This window comes from Thunnus maccoyii, chromosome 11, assembly GCF_910596095.1.
Source record: "Thunnus maccoyii chromosome 11, fThuMac1.1, whole genome shotgun sequence".
NCBI lineage: Eukaryota > Metazoa > Chordata > Actinopteri > Scombriformes > Scombridae > Thunnus > Thunnus maccoyii.
In genome coordinates this window covers 33,682,039-33,706,094 of record NC_056543.1, presented here as the reverse complement: position 1 = coordinate 33,706,094, position 24,056 = coordinate 33,682,039, and the positions used below count along the sequence as shown (strand labels likewise).

General features: G+C 40.0%; 1 protein-coding gene across 1 annotated transcript in view; it reads left to right on the top strand.

Moving 5' to 3' along the window:
• Window positions 1-24,056, top strand: part of itgav (integrin, alpha V) — an 89,892-nt gene that overhangs the window by 5,304 nt on the left and 60,532 nt on the right. The window contains exons 3-4 of the mRNA XM_042425689.1: window positions 20,857-20,948; window positions 23,210-23,324. Of these exons, the coding sequence (XP_042281623.1) occupies window positions 20,857-20,948; window positions 23,210-23,324 (207 nt within the window). The remainder of the gene's footprint in view (window positions 1-20,856; window positions 20,949-23,209; window positions 23,325-24,056) is intronic.

The window sequence follows — 24,056 nt, the reverse complement described above, 5'->3', positions numbered from 1 at the left end:
AAACTGATCAGTATTGGAATCTGTTGTATGCCAACCACCACTTATGGCTTTACTGAGTTGTGGGCAACCTAAAGCACAACTATAGTACGAATATCAATTAAGATGGGTCTTTATATCATAACCATATCTTGTATGTTTTGTAGAAGGTCCTTGTGTCAGAATCTTATTTGTTTTAGTTTATACCAGGCTTGTCACCTTTCAGTGAAAATTGCCATTTTGAATCCAAAATAGATCACCTACATGATTCCTGTATATCCGATGAGCTTTTGAAATTGAGGGTGTGGGGGGGGGTTGAGAGAGAAGCTTTCCATGTTTGTAGACTTAAGAATCCAACCAGAAATCTTTGCGGATTGTCACACTCATGAGCCAATGGGATTTTTTACGTGTGACACAGACAAGCGCAGAACATCTAAACTCTGAGCATCGCTCAACTTCAGCTCAGTTTTGAGTGACAGATCAAACATCAGAATTCCAAATGACGGAATAACAACGATGAAAGTCGTATCATTGTTGTTGAATGTTCAATCAGTGAAAACCAATTTACATAAATGATGGACAGACAGATAATGGTTTGCCACAGGTGTTAGCTGGCCAGCTTGGCAAGTTCACATTTAGCCTACCAATTGAAAGTAAATAACATGTTATTATTAAATGAAAATAACATGCAGATGTCCCAGGTTGAACAATACTGGCCTTTGATTTTATCTGTCCATTTACTGCCATCGCTAATTTGCATTTATATTCAGAGCAGGGGAATGTTGCTTATACAGTTGATTTTGTTGGAAGCATGTTTAGTTAGCGTCCTGCTGTCTGACACTCAGCTCTCAGTCTGCATTAACAGAGCAGCTGCTTCTGTTCAAGATGCTAGTTTAGCTTCAGATAGCTACACCAGACAGCTGCCAAACAACAACTCCACAGTGAGCAGATCGTGGCACACTGCAAATTTTTTCTTCCTCCAAAGGTAGGGAGGTGCTTTTGTTTCACAGTTTGTGCAGCCCTTATGGGCGGTAACAAAACACACCTGTAACTCAGTCTCATTAAAAAAGTAAGAGGCCTCACTTGGTGGTGCAACTGCCTGCTACAGTAAGTCTACACAACATTTTCTGACAGTTACAGTGCACGTCCCTCGTCTCCTGCATTATCGGTTAATATATTTTTAATCGGTTGAATTATGAATGGCAATGAACCGATAATAGATAAATCATTCACATCCCTACTTTATATCTATTTTTTCTGTACTAATAGGTCACCTTTCAAACCACAGTTACAGGGTGCTTCACAAAATATGATAACATACAATATAGGTTTAGGGGAAACTTTTCTAGAGTTGTTAGCTGTTAGCTCCTAGTTATTGGCTATTCAGGAGGAAGCGTAAAATGTGGGACAAAAGTGCTTTTGTGCAAATCTTCTTTATGCACTCACACATTGGAAATGATATGTGCAAATCTTTTTCATTTGTTAACACAATGCCATGCACAGCTACAGATTGAAATTTGATTTGATTTATTGATTGGGATAGTGTGCAGTTTTAAACATTAAAGATGCATTGCATCGGAGTAACCTTGAAGCTAATTTGCATCCATAATCCCCCACAATCAAAACATACAACAGCACAACAACAAACAGTACAAAGCAAAAAAAAATCAAAACAAAAGAACAAACCAAAACAAACAAAAAAAACACACAGAACACACCATACAAAATACAAAGCTACACACAACAGCACATCACATACACCCACAATGTTAATTAGAAATTAATAATGTAAACTAGTAGTCTAGTAGGAAGGTGGGGTCCCCATGCACCCGACTGATATATTTTTCTAACTTAGTTTTTTGTAATCCTCAAGGTGTCTAGTAAACAAATTTTCATGTTCCCAACGCGAAATATTGTCCCATGGGTCCGTTTTGCGGCCATCTTGGCGGCCATCTTGGCGGCCACATAGGAGTTCCGACAAAAATTGAAAATCGACATAACTTTTGAACCAGTCATCATGCAGAGACAAATGACCCCATTTTTCTATATAATTTTGGCATGAGGAATTGATTGAGATGGTTATTGTAATGATTTTAATAAGTTTAGTACATTAAAAATCAAAAAATAAGAAAAAATTCTGTTTAATTTACACTCAAAATCTTGCAAAATACAATGTCTACATGTATACCAAACTATACGGTCCACACAAACTCTGGAGTCAGCTAAAATTGACAGTGAGTAGGGAAAAATAACAAAAATAGAGTTAAATAAGTCAAGTAAATAAAAGGAAGGTGTTCCACTCCTAGTATAATCTTTCATGACAGAACAAGCGACAGAGGTGCTAAGCAATGCTACTTTTTCATCGTGCTGTGCTATATTTAGTCGTCATCATTAAGAAGCTCTTCATAGTCAATCTCTTGCTCCTCTTCCTCTTCTTCACTCTCCTCCACCTCCTCAGCAGTTTTCTCTAGTAAGTCAATGAGGGAAGGGGGGAGGATAGGGCCACAAGACCACACTGGTTCCAAACTACCCTCTTCAGTCTTCTCCCAGCCTTGTCCAGGATCATGAGGGTTGGGGCACCAGAAGATTGATTTGTCGGCTCGCTTGTAGATGGCAAGGCGGTGGTTCACACGGCCAATGTGCGGGACAAGGTTATCTCTGCAAGGTGGGAGCCGGGAGAGATCCACCTTAGATTTCGTTGTAAGTTGCTCATCCTCCCCCACCATCTTCCTCAGCATGATGCTACGTACAGCATTAACTGACTTCTCTCGGGCATGACCATACATGAGACACGTGAATGCCTCAATATCATTAATCACCTCTGGCTCTACTGACCACTCATCACCAAGTTTTCTGGAAAAAAAGGACATTGGTATATTTCAAATACTTGACTGGCATGAAATGCTACTGAAAATGTCATAAAGAAAACACTCTCACCTGAAGGCTGCATGGTACTTGGGATGGCTCTGTAGCTTCTTCAGGGGTCCAACCTTGCCTTTGCCCTTGAAGGCACTTGTTACATCTTCCCCAGTGAACACATACAGGCCAAGTATTGTGGTACAGTAGTCAGCTCCCTTTGAATCTGCCAGTTCACTGACATTCACAATCTGGCGATGCTTTCCAGTCCCGATATCAAGATAGATGGAAAGTGGAATGGATTGGGCATGGTGCAGGAGGATGAAGAAAATATCAGTGTCTGGTGTCCTCACCACAGCTGACTTGTACCCCAGCTTAACAGCATACTTGAGGTAAAGAACAACCCGGGTGTCTGTCTCTTCCTGGCTTGACACCAGCTCATTGATCTCACATGTGGTAACCTGAAACACACACTGTTTGAGTTGTGATTATAAATTAGGCCACCATTTTTTATTATCAGTTTCTAATGTTTGACCAACCAAACAAGATTTTCCCCTACCCTAAAAATTTTAAAATTAAAAAGCATATGGTGAGAAAGACTCACATATTTCACTAAACTCACATTGCCATCAGATGAGTCCAGCTGATACGCTTTGCCCTCCACCACTGCCACCGCTGTCCCACATTTCTCGAGCCGAGATGCAGATGCCTTGCTGCTCCACACCTGTAATAGTAGTTGACAGAGTTGTGTCTTATTCTCCTCATTTGCCAGGAATAGTTTGAAGTCACTCGGTTTCCTTGTTGCAGGTCCACTTATGATATACCGCTGGGAGAAGCCACGGCGCAATCTCTCCTGAGCCTTGATGGAGTCAGCATGGTACGAATCAGTTGAAAAAACAAAATTCTTCTTAGTCACCATTTGATCTAGAACCTGGAGGCAAATTCCCTCAAATGTTGGGGGGAGGTTCATCAAGGCATGGAAAAGTGCATTGCCATCCTGGATGTAGAGAGCGTCCTTTGGATAAAGCACATCTTCAGGAGCATCTTCCATCAAACAATGAAGCATTGCAGCCTTGTTGGTCTTATTGAAGAACCCATCAGCCGTGCCTAGGCTGTGAGGGACAGGGGTGAGTGAATACCGCATCAGCTCGTCAAGGTTAAGGGGCTCATCCAGGTTCTGTGACTTGATGAGCAGCATGAAGGCAAGGTCACTTTGTTCACGGTACTGGATTACCTGCAAAGATGAATATGGGAGCAATGTCTTACACCTAAGTCAAGCTTGTATATCATAATACTGCAGCAAAAATATTTTATATTTATATAAGGAGTGTGGTATCACATACCTTTCCCTGTGAGGCAGTGAGCTTTACTGTCTTGTTTGAGGCCTCCATTGTCTTCAGCTTCAGCTTCTTGATTGGATAGAAGAACAGCTCCTCAGAAGGGCCACTCACAAAACGATCTTGGATGAATGCTTCCTTGGACTCCTTGCCAGCTGCCTCAGCACGTAGGACATCAAACTCCACCTCCGGGGAAGCAGGGGCACCAGATGCGAGGTTGTAGAGGTGTTCTTTGTCAACCAAGGAGAAAGGATTGGTGAAGTTGCAAATAGCAGAGATGGTACGCTGAACTGCCTCCTCAGACTTCTTGATTTCAGCTCTCTCTAGCTCACGGTGTTTCCCGGCCTTCGGGCAGTCAGGGTCATCAATGAGGCCACACATCTCCAACATCTTCTGGAAGTACTGAGCCCGGGTTGATGTTGTACGGCACCATCGCTGGTAGGCACCATACATGGAGAAGAGCCCTACAAAGCCACCTGAAGAGATAAATATTGGAATTATAGAAAATATTTTTAGTAATGCTAATAGTTTTTCAGTAATGCTAACTTTAATTTAATGCACAGTAGTAATAGTTAAGTAGTAACCTGCTGACTTGGCGAACTTCATGAATGTCTCCTCCATTGTCTTGTCCACTGCACTGAGAGCACCAGGGATGAGAGACCGTGCCACTGCAATGCTACCCTTCTTCATCAGGTCCTTTGCGCCAGGATGAGACCGATCAATATTTGTCAGGAATACCTCCAGCCACACCAAGTACCTGGGGAGGAATAGAATATGATTCAATAGCAATTTCATCACCATTACACCACTATACGATGAAATAAATTCTACTAGTCTACTCATAATTCTTCTCAAGTAATTTTAGTCTGAAATGTGAATGACCTTGAGTAGTTTGGCCCATCGTATGCAAAGAATAGATCTGCCATATCCCCATTGCACTTGTGGAAAAGGGTCAAGTTGTTAGTCTTCACAGAATACTGCAACATTAGGATCAGACGGGTATGCTCTATCACGCTGAGCCAGAATGTGGCAGTCTTGCCAAGGTGGCCAGCCCGCACCTTGTTTTCATATGCTGCATACTTCTTGAGGATAGCTAGAGTGGAGGGGTCCTTCAATGCAAGGTCAAGGGTCTCACGACTACAGGTCTGGACAAGACTGAACAGGGCCTTGGGGTTTGTGACCTCAACTTTCTCCTCCTCAATGAATCTCTCAATTAACAATCGTTCCATGGCTTCACTGACTGTTTTGAGACAGAACAGAGCTTTAGCATATGCCTTCCCCTTCAGCACACTAACCAAGCAGCCACTAGTGATGAGTCCAGCCTCAATGAGGATTTCAGAGTAGCCCGAGCCCCTGCATTTGTGACCAGTCACCATGCCCATGTAGTTCATCCCGGTGTGGAATGGTCCCAAGGTGACCACATGCTTCTTGTACTCATCTGGGAATTTCCAAATGAGAGGGAGGGCCTTCATGCAGCCACCAAGGTCGAAGGTGTTGAGGACATACTCCTGACCCACCTCCATGGTGGCATCCTGAGACCGTTTCAGCAGCTCCTTGATAACCGAGTACTCAGTGAAAGGCTGGTTGATTGGAGTGAAATAGTCAATTGTTGATTTTCGAGAGGGCTTGTCACCAGTAGCTGAGATGAAGCCACCAAATCCTGGGACAAGTTGCTTCTCTCCGCTGCTCCCCACCACCCGTGCAAGTAACCAGACACGATATTCTTGGATGTACTTTGAGTAAACTTCACTGTTTTCAGTAGGTGGAGTGAAAACTGCTCCCTCAGGAAATTTGGGCCCAACTCGGCTATGGATGTGGACAGGGTCAAGGATCTCAGGTATATCCACCTTCAGACAGCGTGTCTTGCTCCGCTTGTAGAGAGGGAGCATCCGTTGATCTTTATTGGTGGCATCAAATCCAGGTTTCACCTCCTGTATCATGATCCCACCAGTGCTGTTCACCACATTTGAGCCATGGATGTTCGTTGTTATTTTGTTCATATTATCCCACTCAAAATGAAACACATCGTTGCCTTCACCGGTAATAATTTGGGGAGTGAGGGAGGTGGAAACCTCATCGAGAGCCTTGGCCAGTGCTGTCTCAAGTTCCAAGCCAAAGTCATAGGTCTCACAGTGACCTAGCCTACTGAGAATAGTGGTGAGTTGTCTACTGCGGTAAAGGTGACGTATGGTGGTGCAGAGGAGGATATGTTTAGGCAACTTCCACTCTCCCTTCGTCACAGCACGACAGATGTCCTTGAACAGTAGAAAGAGCAATTAGTATTATAGTGTCAGTGCAACTAGCCTAATACAAAACAATAATCGCACAATTTGACAGGGCTATTACTCAAAAAGCAAAGTACATATCAAGGTGGAGAGTTATGTCATACCTGGCCTATAGAGAGCACAGTGCGTCTCGTCTTCTCACACTTCTCCAAGTCTGCATCACCAGAGATGATGAGGTTCAGGAACTTCATGAGATCGAGTGGGAGTAGTTCATCTGATGACTTGACCTCAAGATCATCAGCTGTAGGAGGCCAGGGAAGTGACTCTGACTTATTGAATGTCTCCTGGATTATACCACGAAGGAGAAGGGCCACATCCTCAAACGTGTATTTGGACCCCAGCTTATATGCATGGGTCACTGCATCTGTTACAGATATGCTGGCACTGTATACCAGGTTATAGGTGATAAAACCCTTGTCACCTGGAGTGACCCTGGCAAAGGTGATCTGCTCATTAATATCGTGGTTCTCAAGTTTGGCCTTCAGCTTCTCACCTCTGTACTTGGGATTGGGGAAGCCATTTCTCTCCAGCTCTTGGGTGTAGAGAAGACGCAATGATGCAAGCTGCACAACCTTGTTCTGCCGAATGACTAGTTCTTGAATGAAATCAAGCACAGCAGTGAATGCCTTCAGATGTGCAGCAGCCTTATGATTCTGCTCTGTGTCAGTGACACGGTTGGTAGCTTGGGCTGTATCTCGCAGATGATTGGCATACTTGAGGTTGAATGACTTGCGGCAGGACTGATGGAAATTGGCCTCTCTTGCAAACAGGTCCTCACCTTGCACTGTGCGATGTAAGCGGTGTAGCCCAAGTGCTAGGGCTCGAGGCTCAATCTGTCTCCAGGTAGGCTCCTTCAATGCTCCATTCTTGTCCTTAAATACTGGGAACTTGATGCATCGCTCAGTCTTTCCTGAAACTTTCACTTCAAGCCTTCCACAAAAGATGCAGTCAGGAGGGAACAGCTGCATGGCAGAGGATGATAGTGATTTACGAGGGGAGCGTGATGTTGAGGCTTCATTAGATGTCACACTACATTTCAAGCGTTTTTGGTTTTTTGTAAAGTTTTGATAGCAGCCTCGATGATAGCCAATTGTTTCTAAATCTGCAACAATAAGACTCCCTGGAATGTGATTACAGACATCCTCCATGCGATAAGGTGAATCAAGAGGTTCAATGAGACGTCTGTCACGAATGCTATGAAGCTGAGCCAGCTTGTCAGTGGCAGACCCCTTAACTTGACTAAATGGTGTGAATTCGAGATGTTCGATGCCAGTTACGTGTAAAATACAAGTTATAGGTTGAGGCTGCGGCAGTTCTTTTGACACACCACCAATATCTCTCTTGCGTTTCTTTGACTTGGGCATGATCAACTACTACCAGTTCCACTGAATTCTACAAAAAGAAAAGAAAACAGAGATCACTGAGAGTTTGCATGGATCGTATTGTTTTGTATATATATATATCAATGTTTCCCACAGAATTATATTCATTATATTCATATTATATGCACTAGCTGACTCCACTGTGCACACACACATATGCAGCTCTACTATTAAATAAGATTTATCCATTTTAAATAGTAAATATATATATATAGATATATATAGATATAGATAGATAGATGTAGATATGTATAGATATATGGATATACATAAAATCAATATGTGGCAGTCAATGTTGATATAACAGCAGGTCACCACAAAGAAATGTATGGGGAAACCTGTATATGTACCTGACTGCTATAACTGCTAATATTGCAGATAAATGGTAGGTAGCAAGGTCAGCTATGTTAGCTTTGACTCCTAGCATCTAATATACATGAACAGTGATTCAACAGTAATATTAATTTATTTTTAAAATGTAGTTCAAAATATACAATTACTAAGCTGTATGGTAAGGACACACAATAAATACTTAAGAAGAAAAGATGATCTTTACCTTGTTTTTCTTGATCCTCTGATCTAGCCCAAACTGTCATCCGAGTGCTCACTTGCTTCTGGTCTATATCTATGTATCTATGGAAACTTCTGTTTCTATGGAAACAGAAGTTTCCATAGAAATTAGATTTATTTGGTTTTGAAAAAAACTTTTACTATGGCATTTGTTCAGTGTCGCGGTAAGGACTCAGAAGTGTGGGACAGGTGCATTTAGATGAAAAAAAATCATGCGAATAATTATTAAACAAAAAAAAAAGAATTTTAATAAGGTTTAAAGTGATATTATATGAAAGTATTTCATTTTAAATAATGTCATATTGTTAGCTCATTTAACATATCTCAACGTTGAGACCACAGTTGTGGGACATGAACAAAAGTGATGTTTGGACCCATAAAATTCTTCATACATTTTATTAAATCACATTATTTAGTAATTATCTTTTATGTCAAGATGTGTGATAACACTGTGTATATATTTATCAAGTGCCATCTGACAAATTTTAACATAAATCCAAAATTTCACCACTGTGTTGCAGAAACACCCATATGTAGACAGTTATTTTGCAAGATTTTGAGTGTAAATTTTTTCTTATTTTTTGATTTTTAATGTACCAAACTTATTAAAATCATTACAATAACCATCTCAATCAATTCCTCATGCCAAAATTATATAGAAAAATGGGGTCATTTGTCTCTGCATGATGACTGGTTCAAAAGTTATGTCGATTTTCAATTTTTGTCGGAACTCCTATGTGGCCGCCAAGATGGCCGCCAAGATGGCCGCAAAACGGACCCATGGGACAATATTTCGCGTTGGGAACATGAAAATTTGTTTACTAGACACCTTGAGGATTACAAAAAACTAAGTTAGAAAAATATATCAGTCGGGTGCATGGGGACCCCACCTTCCTACTAGACTATAGACTCAGTGGTCACATAGCTGATTGGTCTTAAGTACATGTTTTATTTTGGCCTTGAATGCATTGATGGAACTACAGTTCTTCATATCATCAGGTAGGGCATTCCACTGAGTTGTGGCTTTCACAGAGAAAGCTGACTGCCCAAATGCAGTGTGACGAAATGGTATGGTACAATCTTGTATAGAGGATATTCTTGAGGATCTAATAGAATTTACTGAGCAAGTGTACACAGTCACATAGTGGAGGAGGGGTCAAACCATTTCAAATTTTATAAACTAGGCACAAATTTGAGAATTATCTAAAATTGTCAAAGCTCAGTAAATTGTATTTCTCCAGTACCTTACAGTGATGGAAATGCATTGGCTTTTTGTGTAGAGTTTTTAGAGTTTGTTTGTATAAGGACTCAAGAGGTTTTATGGCTGTTTCTTCAGCCTGCCCCCAACATGTGATACAATAAGACATATGGGAAAGAATCATAGCATGCGTAAATATTTTGGCTGCATCCAAAGAGAGACAGTTTCTAATATATCTAAAATTTGCTAAGTTGTAATTTATGGTTTTAAGCGTTTTTTGAACATGTTTCTTAAAGTTCAAATTTGGATCCAGAGTCACACCAAGATATTTAAAATCAGTAACTATATCAATTTTTTTTTTCACTTTTCATGAAAATATCAGCGTTAGGAGGTTGTACCATAGTTTTAGAGAAAAACATACCTTTTGTCTTGTTTACATTTAGACTCAGACATGATTGATCAAGCCAATGTGTGATCCTTTCCAATGCAATTGTTAGCTTAGCAACAGCTAACTCAGCTGTTTTTGCATGTGTGTGCACAATGGTATCATCTGCATACATTTGTAGTTCTCCATCCTGACACTGTTGAGGGAGATTATTAATATATAGGCTAAATAATAGGGGACTTTACACTGACCCTTGTGGAACACCCATTGTGCACTTCATGTTACTGGACAATGTGTCACCAACTTTAACACATTGTATTGTATTGGATAAATATGAAAACATCCATGCCAGTGCTCTAGATGAGAAGTTCAATTTAGAGTTTCAATATTAATCCTTATGGATTCAAAAATTAAATCTATTTGTTCAGATATCTTTTTATACATTCAAACATTTGAATAAATTTGATCAAAATGTTTGTACACATTCACACATTTGAAGGTTTTCATACAAAATGTTTTCACACAATCAGATTTGGTGATACACAGCTACAGTACATATGACTAATTTAAGCTCTTAACAAGCTTTACAAATTGCAAATGGGGAGTATGACTTGGCTGCAGCTTGAAAAAGAATTCAGTCAAAAGATTTTTTTTTTGTTGCTTAAATCCCTCTCTCTCTGTCTCTGTCTGTCTCTCTCTCTTGCTCTCTCTCTACCAAAATACGACATAAGCTGTGTTTTCTATTTGATTTGTCAGTTGTTGTGTTGTGATTTTTGTTTTCTTTGATGAACTTTTATTGTATGTGCAATGTTCTTTCAAGGCAATGCTCTGCACTCTCTTGACTGTGCCCTGAACTGATGTCCCCCTTACATTACTTTTGTAGCAGTAAGATAACATTATTCTAGTTCCTCCCTTTATCCTCATGCTAAAATCCACTGTAAATTCACACTTTGAAGCTGATACTAAAAAACTTTCTTCCCGGGGGAAATGCCCCCAGACTGCCCTAGGGGGTTCACATCTTGGTCACCTTTTTCACCCCTGATAAGTTTCCATCCCTGCATACTGTGCTAAGGTGACAGGGTGCATACACAATGCACAAGGTGGGGGTGGGAGTGAAGGGGTGGGTCAGTAGGGGCCCAACAGCAAATTTTTGCCTTGTGGCCCCATAATACCTTAATTTAACCATGCCACAGCTGATATGCTCCATGAATGACATAACTACAACATGTGAAGTGTTTTGAAGTAGGGAGAGGAGCTAAAGACAAGACAGTTTACTGGGTCACAGTAACCTTCATTTGGAAAGAGATTTCATCAGACAGTTTACTTTGACTGAGAATGTTACTGAATGGTTCTACAGACACAGCAGCTCTCTGTTGTTTGAAACAATCTAAATCTCCACCAACCAGGCTACACATTTGTCCTGTGAAACTCTCACAAGGAGAAAGTTGTAGTTTGTGGTAGGTTTCAATGTAACTGCTAGGTCTGGTGAAAGCAGAGACATTGCCCATTTTTTGTTCACACTACACTTAACAAAAAAACTCCAACAAGCCTCACCTTAATAGTCTATCCCAGTGTGAGTAAACTTTGTTAATAACTGAAACGAATCAACATGACACATCACAAGAAACACAAGAAAGAGTTTATGTGCAGTTGAGCAAGAATAAAAGACCTGCACCCTGCAAGGCTGTAAAAAAAAAAAAAAAAGAAAAAAAAAAAGCAGGTTATCCCACTATGGACTGTTAGCACCAGATGCTCCAACTACAGGATAGTAATCCAGTTTAATAATAAGTTTCAGCACAGACAGCAGAAAATGTGCACATTAATGCATCTGATCCTGCTGTTTGTGTTCTCTGTCTGCACACTGCTGCAATGTTAGCTTGCAGCAGACTGAACAAAGTAGAATCTGCATACTGGGAGTGCCCCGATTGCCTAATGGTTGCTGCGCATGCTACATAACTGCAGAGTTCCTGGTTTGATTCCAGCCAGGGACCTTTGTTGCATCTCTCTCTCCCCTTGTTTCCTGTCTGCCTCTTCACTGCCCACTATCTAATAAAGGCATAAATGCCAAAAAAAAAGAATCTGCATTCTGTCCTGTCACCTCCCAGTGCTACACCTCTCGTAGCAAGAGATAACACCTCGCCAACAAACACAAACTAAGAGCACAGGCTAGTGTGCAGTCTCTTTTCAGTTTATTCCTCTCTTAGATGAGACCATTAATTCACTGTGAGATGGTGAGAGCAACTAGTCATCTGGAGTTACAGTCTCAGACTCATAACTGTGGCAGTTACACAGGAAGTGTAACTATTCACATCATCTATGTTGTAATCACTTGATTTTCAGTTTTAATTATTTTAAAAAGTGCTTTGCAAAAACTCGTAAAGACAGAAAAATTGCTTGCAGGAGTGACTAAGAAGCAAGAACACTGATTTAACCACAGAGGTCACTGAAAGCTACTTGATTTTATTTCTGAGTAGAGCGTGCAAGTTTTGCTTTCACAGTTTGCAGTAACAGTGTATTATTAAGCTCAGCTTGCCGCTGTTTTCTCATGTCAGAGCACATCCAGGAATGTGTAGTGAAGCAGGAGGTGTGTGGACTCATCCGTGGACTGATTGTGTAGTTGCACAGCTGTGTCTTGCCCTGTGTTTGCCTATACTGCAAACAGCTCTTTCCGGCAGTGATAGTAATAGTTTCTAGTTGGAAGAACAACAATGAAGAGACACAGGAGCTGTGGGTTGCTTTGTCTTCGCTCTATCACTGTAGATATATATACAGTGATATTTATTATTTGTTAGTATTGTGTTTTCCCATGCAAATAAATTTGTCAGAAAAGGTGTCTTTCTACTGGCTTCTTTGAATTGTTTTCACTCCTCTTAAACCAGCAGCATACGCACTTTCCAGGATTGATGGTGTTGCTGTGTTTAGACTGCCTTTGGGCAATAATATATAGACAAATGTTATTTCTAATGCTTTGGCACCACATTTTACAGTAGCTGGTAGCTACAGAGCGTTTAAGCATGTTTGAGCTCATTCTTTTGGTTTTCCGGCCCGCAACATTACTGTCTTGGTTAAGTCTCACTGCTCTCATCAGCATCGTTTCAGCAGCAGCAGGCAGCGGTTTTCAGCAAAAAAGCTCTAAAATTGTACACTACCTGCTCAGCACCAAACAGCAAGCACTTAGCAGCTAGAGAGCCAGATATTTCCCTCAGGAGTTGGTAGAGAGCAAAATCAGAACTAAAAGAGAGTAAATATTGGACTTGCTTTGTGTAGATAGTTTACATTTTAAGAGTAATGTTATGATTTTAAAGGTCTCATTCAGCTTCTTACTATGAGTTGTTTTGACATGAACACACTATTTTCTGACAAAATTAGAACAGCTTTGGTTATTTCAAATGAGAGACTTCTGTTAGTGCTCTTTGGGCGAAACTTAGTTGGAAAGAGTTGATGTAACATGTAACATACATAGGGCCAATCAGAATCTTTGGTTTGCTTTCATTGTATATCGCCAGGCCACTGTCAAACACATCTGATTAAACCAAGTGTTAAACTCTGAAAGATCCTCTCCAAACATGTTTTAAGACTTATAAAGATACTCTGCTTTGAATAACAATTTGTGTCTGTTTTTTCCACAAAAAAGTTCAATTGCCCAATTAAAAATTATTAAAATTGACTCTCCTTCTCCCTCATTAAAAATCCAGAATCTCTGAGTATGCAAATATGGTTCTTTTCAAAAGTTGAACTGCTGGACACAAAATATCTCCCACTTCACTGTAAAGTCCATTCTGTACAGTGAAGCTCAAAATTACAATAAAGGAACAAGAAGAATACCTCAGGTATTATTTATTAAACTGTGATTTTGATTGTTATTGCATATTTAGTTATGTTTAAGGTTACAGAGAAATACTTGAGTATTGGGAGATGAGAACTATTATCTTCTGGAATGAAGGGCATGTTTTATTTTTGCCTGGAAAATAGTATGTGATTTCCTGATATGTGTCTCCTGTTTCTGTTTCCTGTCTGACAAGTCACAACAGTCTGTCAGACTGTTGGTTTCTTAGTAAAGCTAAACAGAAGGGTGAAAAAATCAAGCAAGATACAGAGAATAACCATGCACTAGCGGCTGGTGACATATACTGATATGTTAAACATTAACTTAATTGTGTGTAAATGTAACAGACATTATCACATGTAAACTCACACACATTTGTACTTCTGTAACATTTTCAGAGATGCAGCAGAATAGACTTTGTAGCCTTGAACTGAACCTTTCAGGCAGTTTGTTCAGTACCCCAACACTTTCAACAAATCACATGATCATGGAAAATTTAGGTTAGATGTGTTGGGCTATCTCAAAGTAAGGCCCTAAAAATAAAACTTAAGGGACATCTTCACTGCCACTATCAAAAGCAAAATGCCCAAAATATATTTAAAAAAAGAAAAAAAAAGAAAGTAACTTCAAACCCACAGAACTTTATTTTAAATTCTAGTGGCGATTTAGTGCCAAAAGGTTTTTTTTAATAAATCAAGGAACAGTTAAATCAGCATCAAGGGAATGTAAAGAGCATGATTGAGTATTCAGAGTAATAAGACTGGAGATGTAAAAGGGAGCCAATCCGTTTAAGGTCTTGTAGGTCACGAAGGAGGATTTCTGTGTTGGTAGCCAGCGCAAAGACAACAGGACTTTGTACACAGGTGTAATATGATCAAACTTATCTTGTAGGGACTCTAGCAGGTGAGTTTTGGAACAAATGTAGACCTTTTGTTGCAGTTGTCGATTCTGGATTTCAGCATCTGAACATTTTACTATCTGCACAGAATATAATTGACTGGGATTGTCCTTTAAAATGATATATCAGGATACTTAAAATATACTTTCAGTGAACAGTTTAATCACTATTCTCAATCAGTGTACAATAGAGTTGGGAGGGGCGGCTGGTTCTGGAAGTTCTTTTCTCTATTCAATGTTCCTATTTCAAAATTTTTTTAAATGACCTCCTCAATATTACTGAATATAGAAACTCAGGACTCTCCCAGATAATGCAACGTTTCAATTATTTCAACATTTTTACTGGCTGCCGAAGATTCCGATGGCACGAATCAGAGTGTAATGAATTCAAAATGCTTCATTGCAAACTTTTTAACAATAGCCACAGTTGCTGAATTCACTCAAAAGTGACCCAGAAAGAAAAAGTAAACTAATTGACAGTGTAGATTGTAAAATCAGTTTTCTCAAAACTGTAATCTTTAGCTTCTGCCCTGAAATTTTCATATACACAATCTTGTACCTTTTGACTTTTTACTAAAGAACCAGATATTTTCTAACTCAGTCGTTGATCCAAGCCATAGGAGAGCTCAAACTTGAGTCACCAAAATAGTTTATGGGAAAAATTAATAGAATTTTTACTTTCAGAACCAGGGGCACCCGAAATGGCTCCTCCCATTTCACATCTCTGTTGGTATTAAACTGCAGGTAACCATAGCAATAATACTGATGCTGTATGCCCTTGTTGTCTTTTAAAGGTGCAATATGTAAGATTTGGCAAGAACTTCAAAGTGTGTGTAAAGCAGAGTTTGTCATGTCACAGAAAAATGTGTAATTAACCACCTAGCCAAATTTGAACGATTTAAAAAAAATCCTCAAGTATATAAAATTAGGTTTCAAAATTGTGAAAAAATAAGTAGTATTTTCTGCTCTGAAACACTGGGGGTGTGTCTGAACAGCCTCCGAGTTAACAACTCTCATACCAAACTCCTTTATAAAAATCCACAATTCAAAATAGGCCTTGTTTGTAGGTGTAAGACAAGCAACATGGATGATTTTTAAAAATAAAGTAACATTAGGACTCACTGTTTAATTTGGCACATATTTTGTAAGTAAATGTGGGCTTGTTTCAATAAAAATGTAACTTACAAGACGACAAGATGACTTAACAAGTAATCCATCACCGATCATCGCGATGTTAAATTGTTTTTTTCAGTTGAGCTCAGTGCACTTAATGTTACTTACTTCTCTGCTGAAAAGCAGCTTCATTGTGGCTGTCATTCTTGGAGCAATTGCCTCTCACTTTTGGGTGAAGTGCTGCCCGTAAAAAACGCTCTCCCTCTGGCCATGGATGTCCCAACCGCATAACCAGTGCTGAAGCTGAAGTCGCGGGCAGTCGCTGCTAGAGGGGTCATGCTAATAACCCCTCTATGTCATCGAGCCACCATTTCAGGCCTGCCCAAAAATTCCTGAACACAGAAATGGTGAAAAACAGTTTAAGTCTAACTCCACAATTCAGTACTGCATAGTTCAGTCTTTTCACGTTTTCAGCAATTATTTTCTAACATGTATAATGTTAAATTAAATTCTCTGATTTTCCTTTACATGGACTTTAAAACATTCAAAATTCAACAAATTATCAACAGAATGTGAAGAAATAACTGAAAAATGTTAAAGACGTATATATATTGTGTTGCAGCGATATCTATTGAATTTAGCATGATAACCAGTAGCCCCGTGGTATCTTGTAATACCACTTTGTACCTCAAGGGTGATAGTGAGTCACTGTGGCGTCCAGTCTGCTCTCAGTCCAGCATGAGAGGAAGAAGTAGCACTGCCCAAATACATCATCCGTGGTGCTGCCCCAACCAAGCCACCGGCCAGCAATAGCAGCTGAAAACTGTTGCAAGTTTTGCTGTAGGACTGTTTGTCACTTAATTAAGTTTTAATATTTTTTCAGGTGAGAAAGTAACCATTTAGATTCCCGCCATGTGGTCAGTTTATCTAAATAATGCCTATTTGGAAATTTGCTGCAATGTTGTCAGGAGATGCCACTGTTGTAGCTGCTGACTGGTTGAGATAGCTGGTCATCTCAGCTACATGATGTGGTGAACTGATCTGTGAAGCTCTTTGGTAATTTACTGCTGGCTCTAATGTCTCCATTGCATTTTGATATCTTGATGACACTATAGCACAGATTCACTGTAAACAGTAAGCTTTAGGCTATATTCAGTGAGTGATAATTATGGTTTGATGTGGGTGGCCAAATCTTACGTATTGCACCATATTGGCCTTTAAGGCCAATTCATACCTCTGTTTTCTGTGTCTGAGGACAGCTATGGACTTGCATGCAGACCACAGACGCACACATGGTACCATACATACTGCTGTAACATTGGGGGTCCACGGACACAGATGCATTCCACATGTTTTCCAGAGTTGTAAAATCCACATGAATATTTTATGAATATTACAAACTGCTGTGCAATGTTTTTCTGATCAGTCTTTAAACGCAATAATCTATACTCTAACTTGCTGGATCATATTTCGTTATCTCACTGGCACTTTAAGCAACATGCCCACACCAACACAGCCCCCTGTATTGTTTCACACAGGGCTGTTGTCAGTCTGAATGCAGCTGAGTAGTTCCTGTATGTTGCAGAATAACAAGAAAAGGTCAAAAAAAGAAAAGCAACAGCTTAATGAGAATAGGAATATGGCACATACATACAGTAGATGAGACAGGCATTCCTGTTTGCTTTTGTGCAGTTGGTGTGCTTGCTATGTGTACAGTCTGCGTGGTCACAAATTGTGACCCCTCTGCAGATGTCAGTACAAATCCTCACAGACATGGATGGATGATGAAATTTACATTATGTGGACCAACATGCAGCCACACAGAAAGCATGAATTGGCCTTTAGTAATTGACTGATTGCTAAACGTCCCCCCCCTCGTCACCGTTGCTCTGCCTGCCTTTACTCATTTTTGAAACATAGGGTCCTTGATTTCTGATAGAAGTAGACAAAAGCAGCTTCTCATTACAAGCTGGCAGCAGTTGATTATGCACTGGAGTTACAGTACCAATGGATTCCCAGGCAACGACACAGAGGTTAACTCACGTTTCTGTACAGCGCTGCACAGACTCCCAAAAGCTGTTGATTTCCAAATGAATGGATATTTGGCGTTATTTTTGGCATTAAAAAAAGATTTTTTTTGGCCTGGTGGGGGTCGTTGATGGCCTGGCAGCAAGCCAGGCCTGTATAATTATAGGGGAAACACTGCAGCTGTTAGCTGAGTAGTGTTCAGTCTGATTTTTGTTTTGTTGATCGGTTCAGATTCACATGTCTTCTTTGAGCTCTGTTTACTGTGTCAGATCTTTCCATTGCTTGCTCTGATGGTCACTCTTTGATGTATGTGTAACTGCACTGCAGTTCTAAATAATTTGTGTTTTAAATGTGAGAGGGGCATAGGTTATCTCACAGTAACAACATGTGAATACTCTCCTTTATGCTGTTTACTGTTCAGGCCTGTTATGTCCATAAAAGGTGAATTTGTCTTGCATAGCCTCAAAATCTTAAGTAGACTGTTTGTACAGGATGTTTACTTTTCACCAGCATTTGATTTGCAGCCTGACATTACGACTGGCCGGATCAGCAAGCGTCTGCCCTGCTGACATGCCTTTAAACAAGGCTCTCTGTAGGAACTGAAACCAAAGACTACGCACTGATGTTGTACCCTCTGGCTGTAATGCTGTTAGTGAGTGGCCTAGTTATGTCTCCCTGTACGTGTGTGTGTGTGTGTGTTTTCCTCCCACAATAGAAGTCTTTGTTGTTGATTTGCTGGCCAAAGCTTTACTGGACCAGGAGATCAGAATTAACTGGAATACTTGTGTGTGTGTGTGTGTGTGTATTACGTCTGACTCGGTGTGATTCTGTTCTATTTTAGCTGTGTGAAGTGAGCAGAAGAGTAATAAATAAATATGAATCAGACACACTATATTTTGATCAGTCCTCTGTGACTAAAACTTCTCTGTCCTGATGAATGTTTTCTGTCTCAGCTAACTTGCCAAAACCATAGCAATGTTACAATAGTTACTTCCCGTTTTCATCCCCCAAAGTATAACGGAAACTGTATTTCCAAAACTTAGAGCATGATTATCCCCCAAACACATTCCTGAACTTTTATCTAACAATTTCTTTTGTTTACAGCCTCACTGAACTGCTATTGTGACTGTAGACTGTCAGTCTAGCTTGTCATCATGTTGCTTTGGACATAAACTCAATTCCCTGGTTAAGGAGTGAAGTCCTCCATTGACAAACAACAAAGAGACAGAGTGTGTTGTCACGGTTATAGTGCTGTTAAGATGGTAACTAGCTGGCACAAAACACTTGGCATCATGGCTAACTGGTTCGCCACCACTATTCGAGATTAGGGAAAAAATGTCCAATTTATTGCCAGAATTGGGGAAACTACCCATTTATACTTTATCCACAATGTCTGATGATGGGCACCAAAATACTACTGATACCATTATATCAAGCAAAAATAGCTGTGAGAATCAAAAGACTTGAAAACAGCACCCTCTACATTTCCTCACTGCCTGTGAATATTATCCACCAACGAGATATTAATCTGCTTCTTATCAACATTTTTGTCAGATTTGTGTGGGGCTCCTCCTTTTATTTCAGCAATGACTGAGCTGTTTTCTGCATTGAACTCTGCATAACATCAGCCAGCTGGCTCCAGATTGAGAGCAGAGCAGAGCAGGGCCGGCTACTGGCTCTCTTTCTCACATTAACACCACTTTATTAGTATAAATAAATACATACACACATGTATACATAAGACAGTATACACTACCATCATCTTTGGACACATCTTCCCATTCACATGAATGAGAAAGTGTGTCCAAACTTTTGACTGGTACTGCGTGTACATTGTATACATGGTGCATTACTGCGTTTTTGGCTTCATTATTGTTTACAGGGTTTGTGTTTTCTTTTTCCTCTGTAAAACGGTGTTTGTCTGTCTCTTTAATCTTGAATTCCTTCAGCTGTTACAGAACTAACTTTTTTCTTGGGAAACTACTAGTTTCCTGAAATTACTTAATTTAGTTAGTAATTGATTCCTTAAATAAGTTATTCGTGCCCTTAAGTTACTTAATTAATTTCTGATTAAATTGTTTTCCATGATGTACGTTTTCGAGATGTCAAAGATAAAACACCTAATATTTCACAGTTTGCACCTATATTACACTTATTCAAGTTGTGAGGAAAATTACACACATTACCCATATAATCAAGTGTGAATATGTTTATTGCACGTTTAAATACAGTCACTGCACATGTAATCATGTTTAATTTCCACTGTTTGATCATTCTGAATCTTACCATGTCATCTTTAACTGAGAGAACTTTAGCCTGATTACATACCAAGGTACTATCAATCCACCAGGAGGATTCATGGAATGTGTATGATCAAAGACAAAGTCTTTTGGAGTGTTGGCACAGACTTTGCTAACTGTTAGGTGTTTAGAAAGGCCAAGGCTAAAATGGTGCATCAGAAGGTAGCAAGATCGCCACAGTACCTTAATGCTATGCTGTGTACCATGCTCTGAGCATTAATAAAGTGTGACAATACTGTCGGAGATTTTTGTCTCATTCCTCTTTGTCAGTGTGGAATTGCAAAATTGCCCTGGCCAAGTGTAAGATCAAAATGACACTTGATAAGTCATATAGTAAAAGTAAAACCCCACCTCACCCCGCCCTGCTGCTTCCTTTATAGTTACAGTTTTTATCAACTAAAATGTCTGCTCATGATTTCCTCTGATGTTCAGCTGCCAAATCCTGATGGCAATAACACTACTCAGGGTGACAAAAACTAATCACCCTTCTCTGCATATTTTTTTTTTTTTTAAAAAAAACAAGCAAAAAACAATTAAATTAGATTTACATGTGTGACCATGTGTTGTAATATTGTTCTAATAAAAAAAGGACAATATGCAAACAAAGGAAAGCGTTCCTGAAACAAGAGATGAACAGAGACTAGAACTATATTTTATTCTGAAAGACTTTGCATGCTTTGATAAAAGCTTTCCCTTCTTGCAGATGACAGGAAGAATACAGGGGGGGCTCAGATGGAGTTTAAATCCAAGCAGTGGTTTGGTGCCTCGGTACGATCTGATGGAGAACACATTCTGGTAAGAAACGCTACAACACACACACACACACACACACACACACACACACACACACACACACACACATACATTATAGATGCAAATTTCAAGGAATTTTCTTTTAAATTGATTATCAGAGACAATATTCATTTAATCAGTAAAAAATGAAATGGACCCAAAGTGCATGTTTGTCCAAAATCACAGTATTTTTTAAACTACTGGTGTCCATTATTACAGCAAATTCCCAGCAAATTAGATATTTGAGCAGTAAATAAAATTAACATTATTGAAATTTTAATACCAAAATAAGGCATTCACTTCAAATTGTGTTTCTTTGACTCTGTTTTGTTGCTATTCAACAAATGGTCAGACAAGTTCAAAATATTATATTTAGCTTCACTGGAGGACAGTTAAATGGGTTTAAACATGGTGGCACATCTGTCACTTAAAACAAAGTCAAACCCATTTTTCTTGTTTCAACAAAAATGCTCTAGCTTTAAATAGCTATTACAAAGTAAACAAAACATATTTACAGTGATTCTTGACAACAGTCAGTCCTCTGGTTTTAATTTAAACATAGCACAAAAAGTAAGGAAATGTGTGTTTGGTAGATTATTTCTTTGTTGTAACAATGCGTCTTGGCAATAAATCTTATACCGTTGGAAAGACTGTTTATTTCCCCTTTAAACGGTGCCACATTTGTAAGGAACATGCATTTGTGGGATGAGCAGCAGAGCTGAGTATGTGGCTTGCGCTGATGAAAAATTTGCCAAATCTTCTCTGCCAATGCCAAACAGCTTATTTTGCTGTTGCTATTGACTCTTGTTTTAAGCTTCTGGTACCCCCAGGTGCCAGAAGCCCCCAAGTGCCCTATGCTGCCAATCAGGCGCCTGATTGGCAGCATAGGGCTGCCAGGAGGCCTGCCATGACTGCCCTTCACCGTCAGGCTCGTTTTCGCTGGTGTTGGCAACATGTGCACTGGAAGCTGAACATGTGGAGGAACGTTATGTTCAGTGATGAGTCCAGATTCTGCCTACGGCAGTTGGATCATAGGGTCAAAGTGTGGAGAAGACGCGGAGAACGCTATGCTGATTGCTGCACAGATAGAGTCACATCTTTTGGTGGAGGCAGTGTGATGGTGTGGGGCGGCATCTCCCTCACTGGAAAAACGAGGCTTGTCATCATTGGAGGCAATCTCAATACAGAGAGATATCGAGATGAGATTCTGCAACCAGTGGCAATCTCATATCTCCACAGTCTGGGACTGAACCCTATCTTCCAAGATGACAACGCTCGCCCCCACAGAGGGGGATTTATCAGAGACTACCTCCAGAATTTGGGAGTGGAGAGGATGGAATGGCCTGCCAGCAGTCCTGACCTCAACCCCATTGAACATTTGTGGGATCAGCTTGGGCATGCTGTTCATGCCAGAGTGACCAACACAACCATGTTGGCTGACTTGCGACAAATGCTGGGTGAAGAATGGGATTCCATCCCACAGCAATGTGTGACCAGGCTGGTGACCAGCATGAGGAGGAGGTGCCAGGCTGTTGTGGCTGTGTATGGTTCTTCCCCATGCTACTGAGGCTCCTGTTTGTTAAATGAATAAATTGTTAAATTGCCAATATGTCTTGTTTCTTCAAACTTCAATCATCCAATCCACCACCAAACAATGTTAATGGCAGAATAAGCTGTTTGGCATTGGCAGAGAAGATTTGGCAAATTTTTCATTGGCGCAAGCCACATACTCAGCTCTGCTGCTCATCCCACAAATGCATGTTCCTTACAAAAGTGGCACCTTTTAAAAGGGAAATAAACAGACTTTCCAATGGTATAAGATTTATTGCCAAAAGCATTGTTGCAACAAAGAAATAATCTACAAAACACAAATTTCCTTACTTTTTGTGCTATGTTTAGATAATAAGTATACCGTGGCTACACGATGGGAGTGACTCGAGCACTGTTTGGTCTTTCTTATCTAGTTCGGCTGCTGAAAACACCTGATCAGGTGACCAGATGTCCCAGGAAATCTTTCTAAATTCCACAAACAGCAGTAAATTAGATTTACATCCAAAGAGGGGAATGGTCAGTCGACATAAACATTTCATTGACTAGTCAACAATTATGACTTATATTCTTTGCTGTCAGACAGTAGTTTAACTAGTCATGATTAATGACTAGTTAAACAAAACGATTTTCAAAATTACCTCATGTTAGTACTTCTATGACAAAAGGATTGTTCCTCTGGTCTCTGGTGTTTATTGAGTGTGTGTGTTTTCCAGGCCTGTGCTCCTCTGTACCAGTGGTCCACCTTTGGTGTCTCTGAGCGAGAGCCGGTGGGAACATGTTACCTGAAGAAAGAAGACAAAGTGGTGGAGTACTCACCCTGCAGATCAAGTCTGTTCTTTTCTTCTCTCTGTCCTCTCTGTCTGTCTTCTCTAGGTTTAACGTGTTGTGTCTTGTGTATAAGGACTAACTTAACATCAGGCTGAAAAACAGTGTTTCACTCTGACCACTCTGATCATCACTGATAGGTGGGGTTGGGTGTGGTCAGAAGTGTGCTCTGTTGGACCTGTCATTAAGGCTTCTATGGACTTGATTCAAATGGCAACTGTGACCATACCCAACAGTGATGTCACGCTGTACTGGAGTAAACCTATACATCAGTGCAGTAAGGTAACAAGTTAAAGTACTGGAGGTCAGCAAAAACACAATTTTCAGGTGGTTCCAAGTTACTCTTTAATTGACCTGATATATTAAGCAGCCTGTCAAGGATAGGTTTGCAGTTTTACAAGTCTGTCTGAACTTTGGGATGTATTTTTGCACAGGACTGTGGATTTGATCCCTCATTACTTGCATTGGAATCATTGTAGGAAGTGATCTTTTCACAGCCAGTGTGGGCAGGAGGAAAAATTGAAGTGACCAATAACCAATAAAAGAATAGCTACTTGTTAAATAAAAACTGATATGAGAGGAACACACAAGCTCACAAAAACTTGCAGCTAAAATCTATAATCTCACCAGACAGCTCTCTCCATTCTCTTCCATTCTTCACCTGCAGCTTTCTTCACTAGCAACAATATTCCTTCTTTCCAGTGCTGTTCCTGTTAGCTTTTTCAGGACTTACAT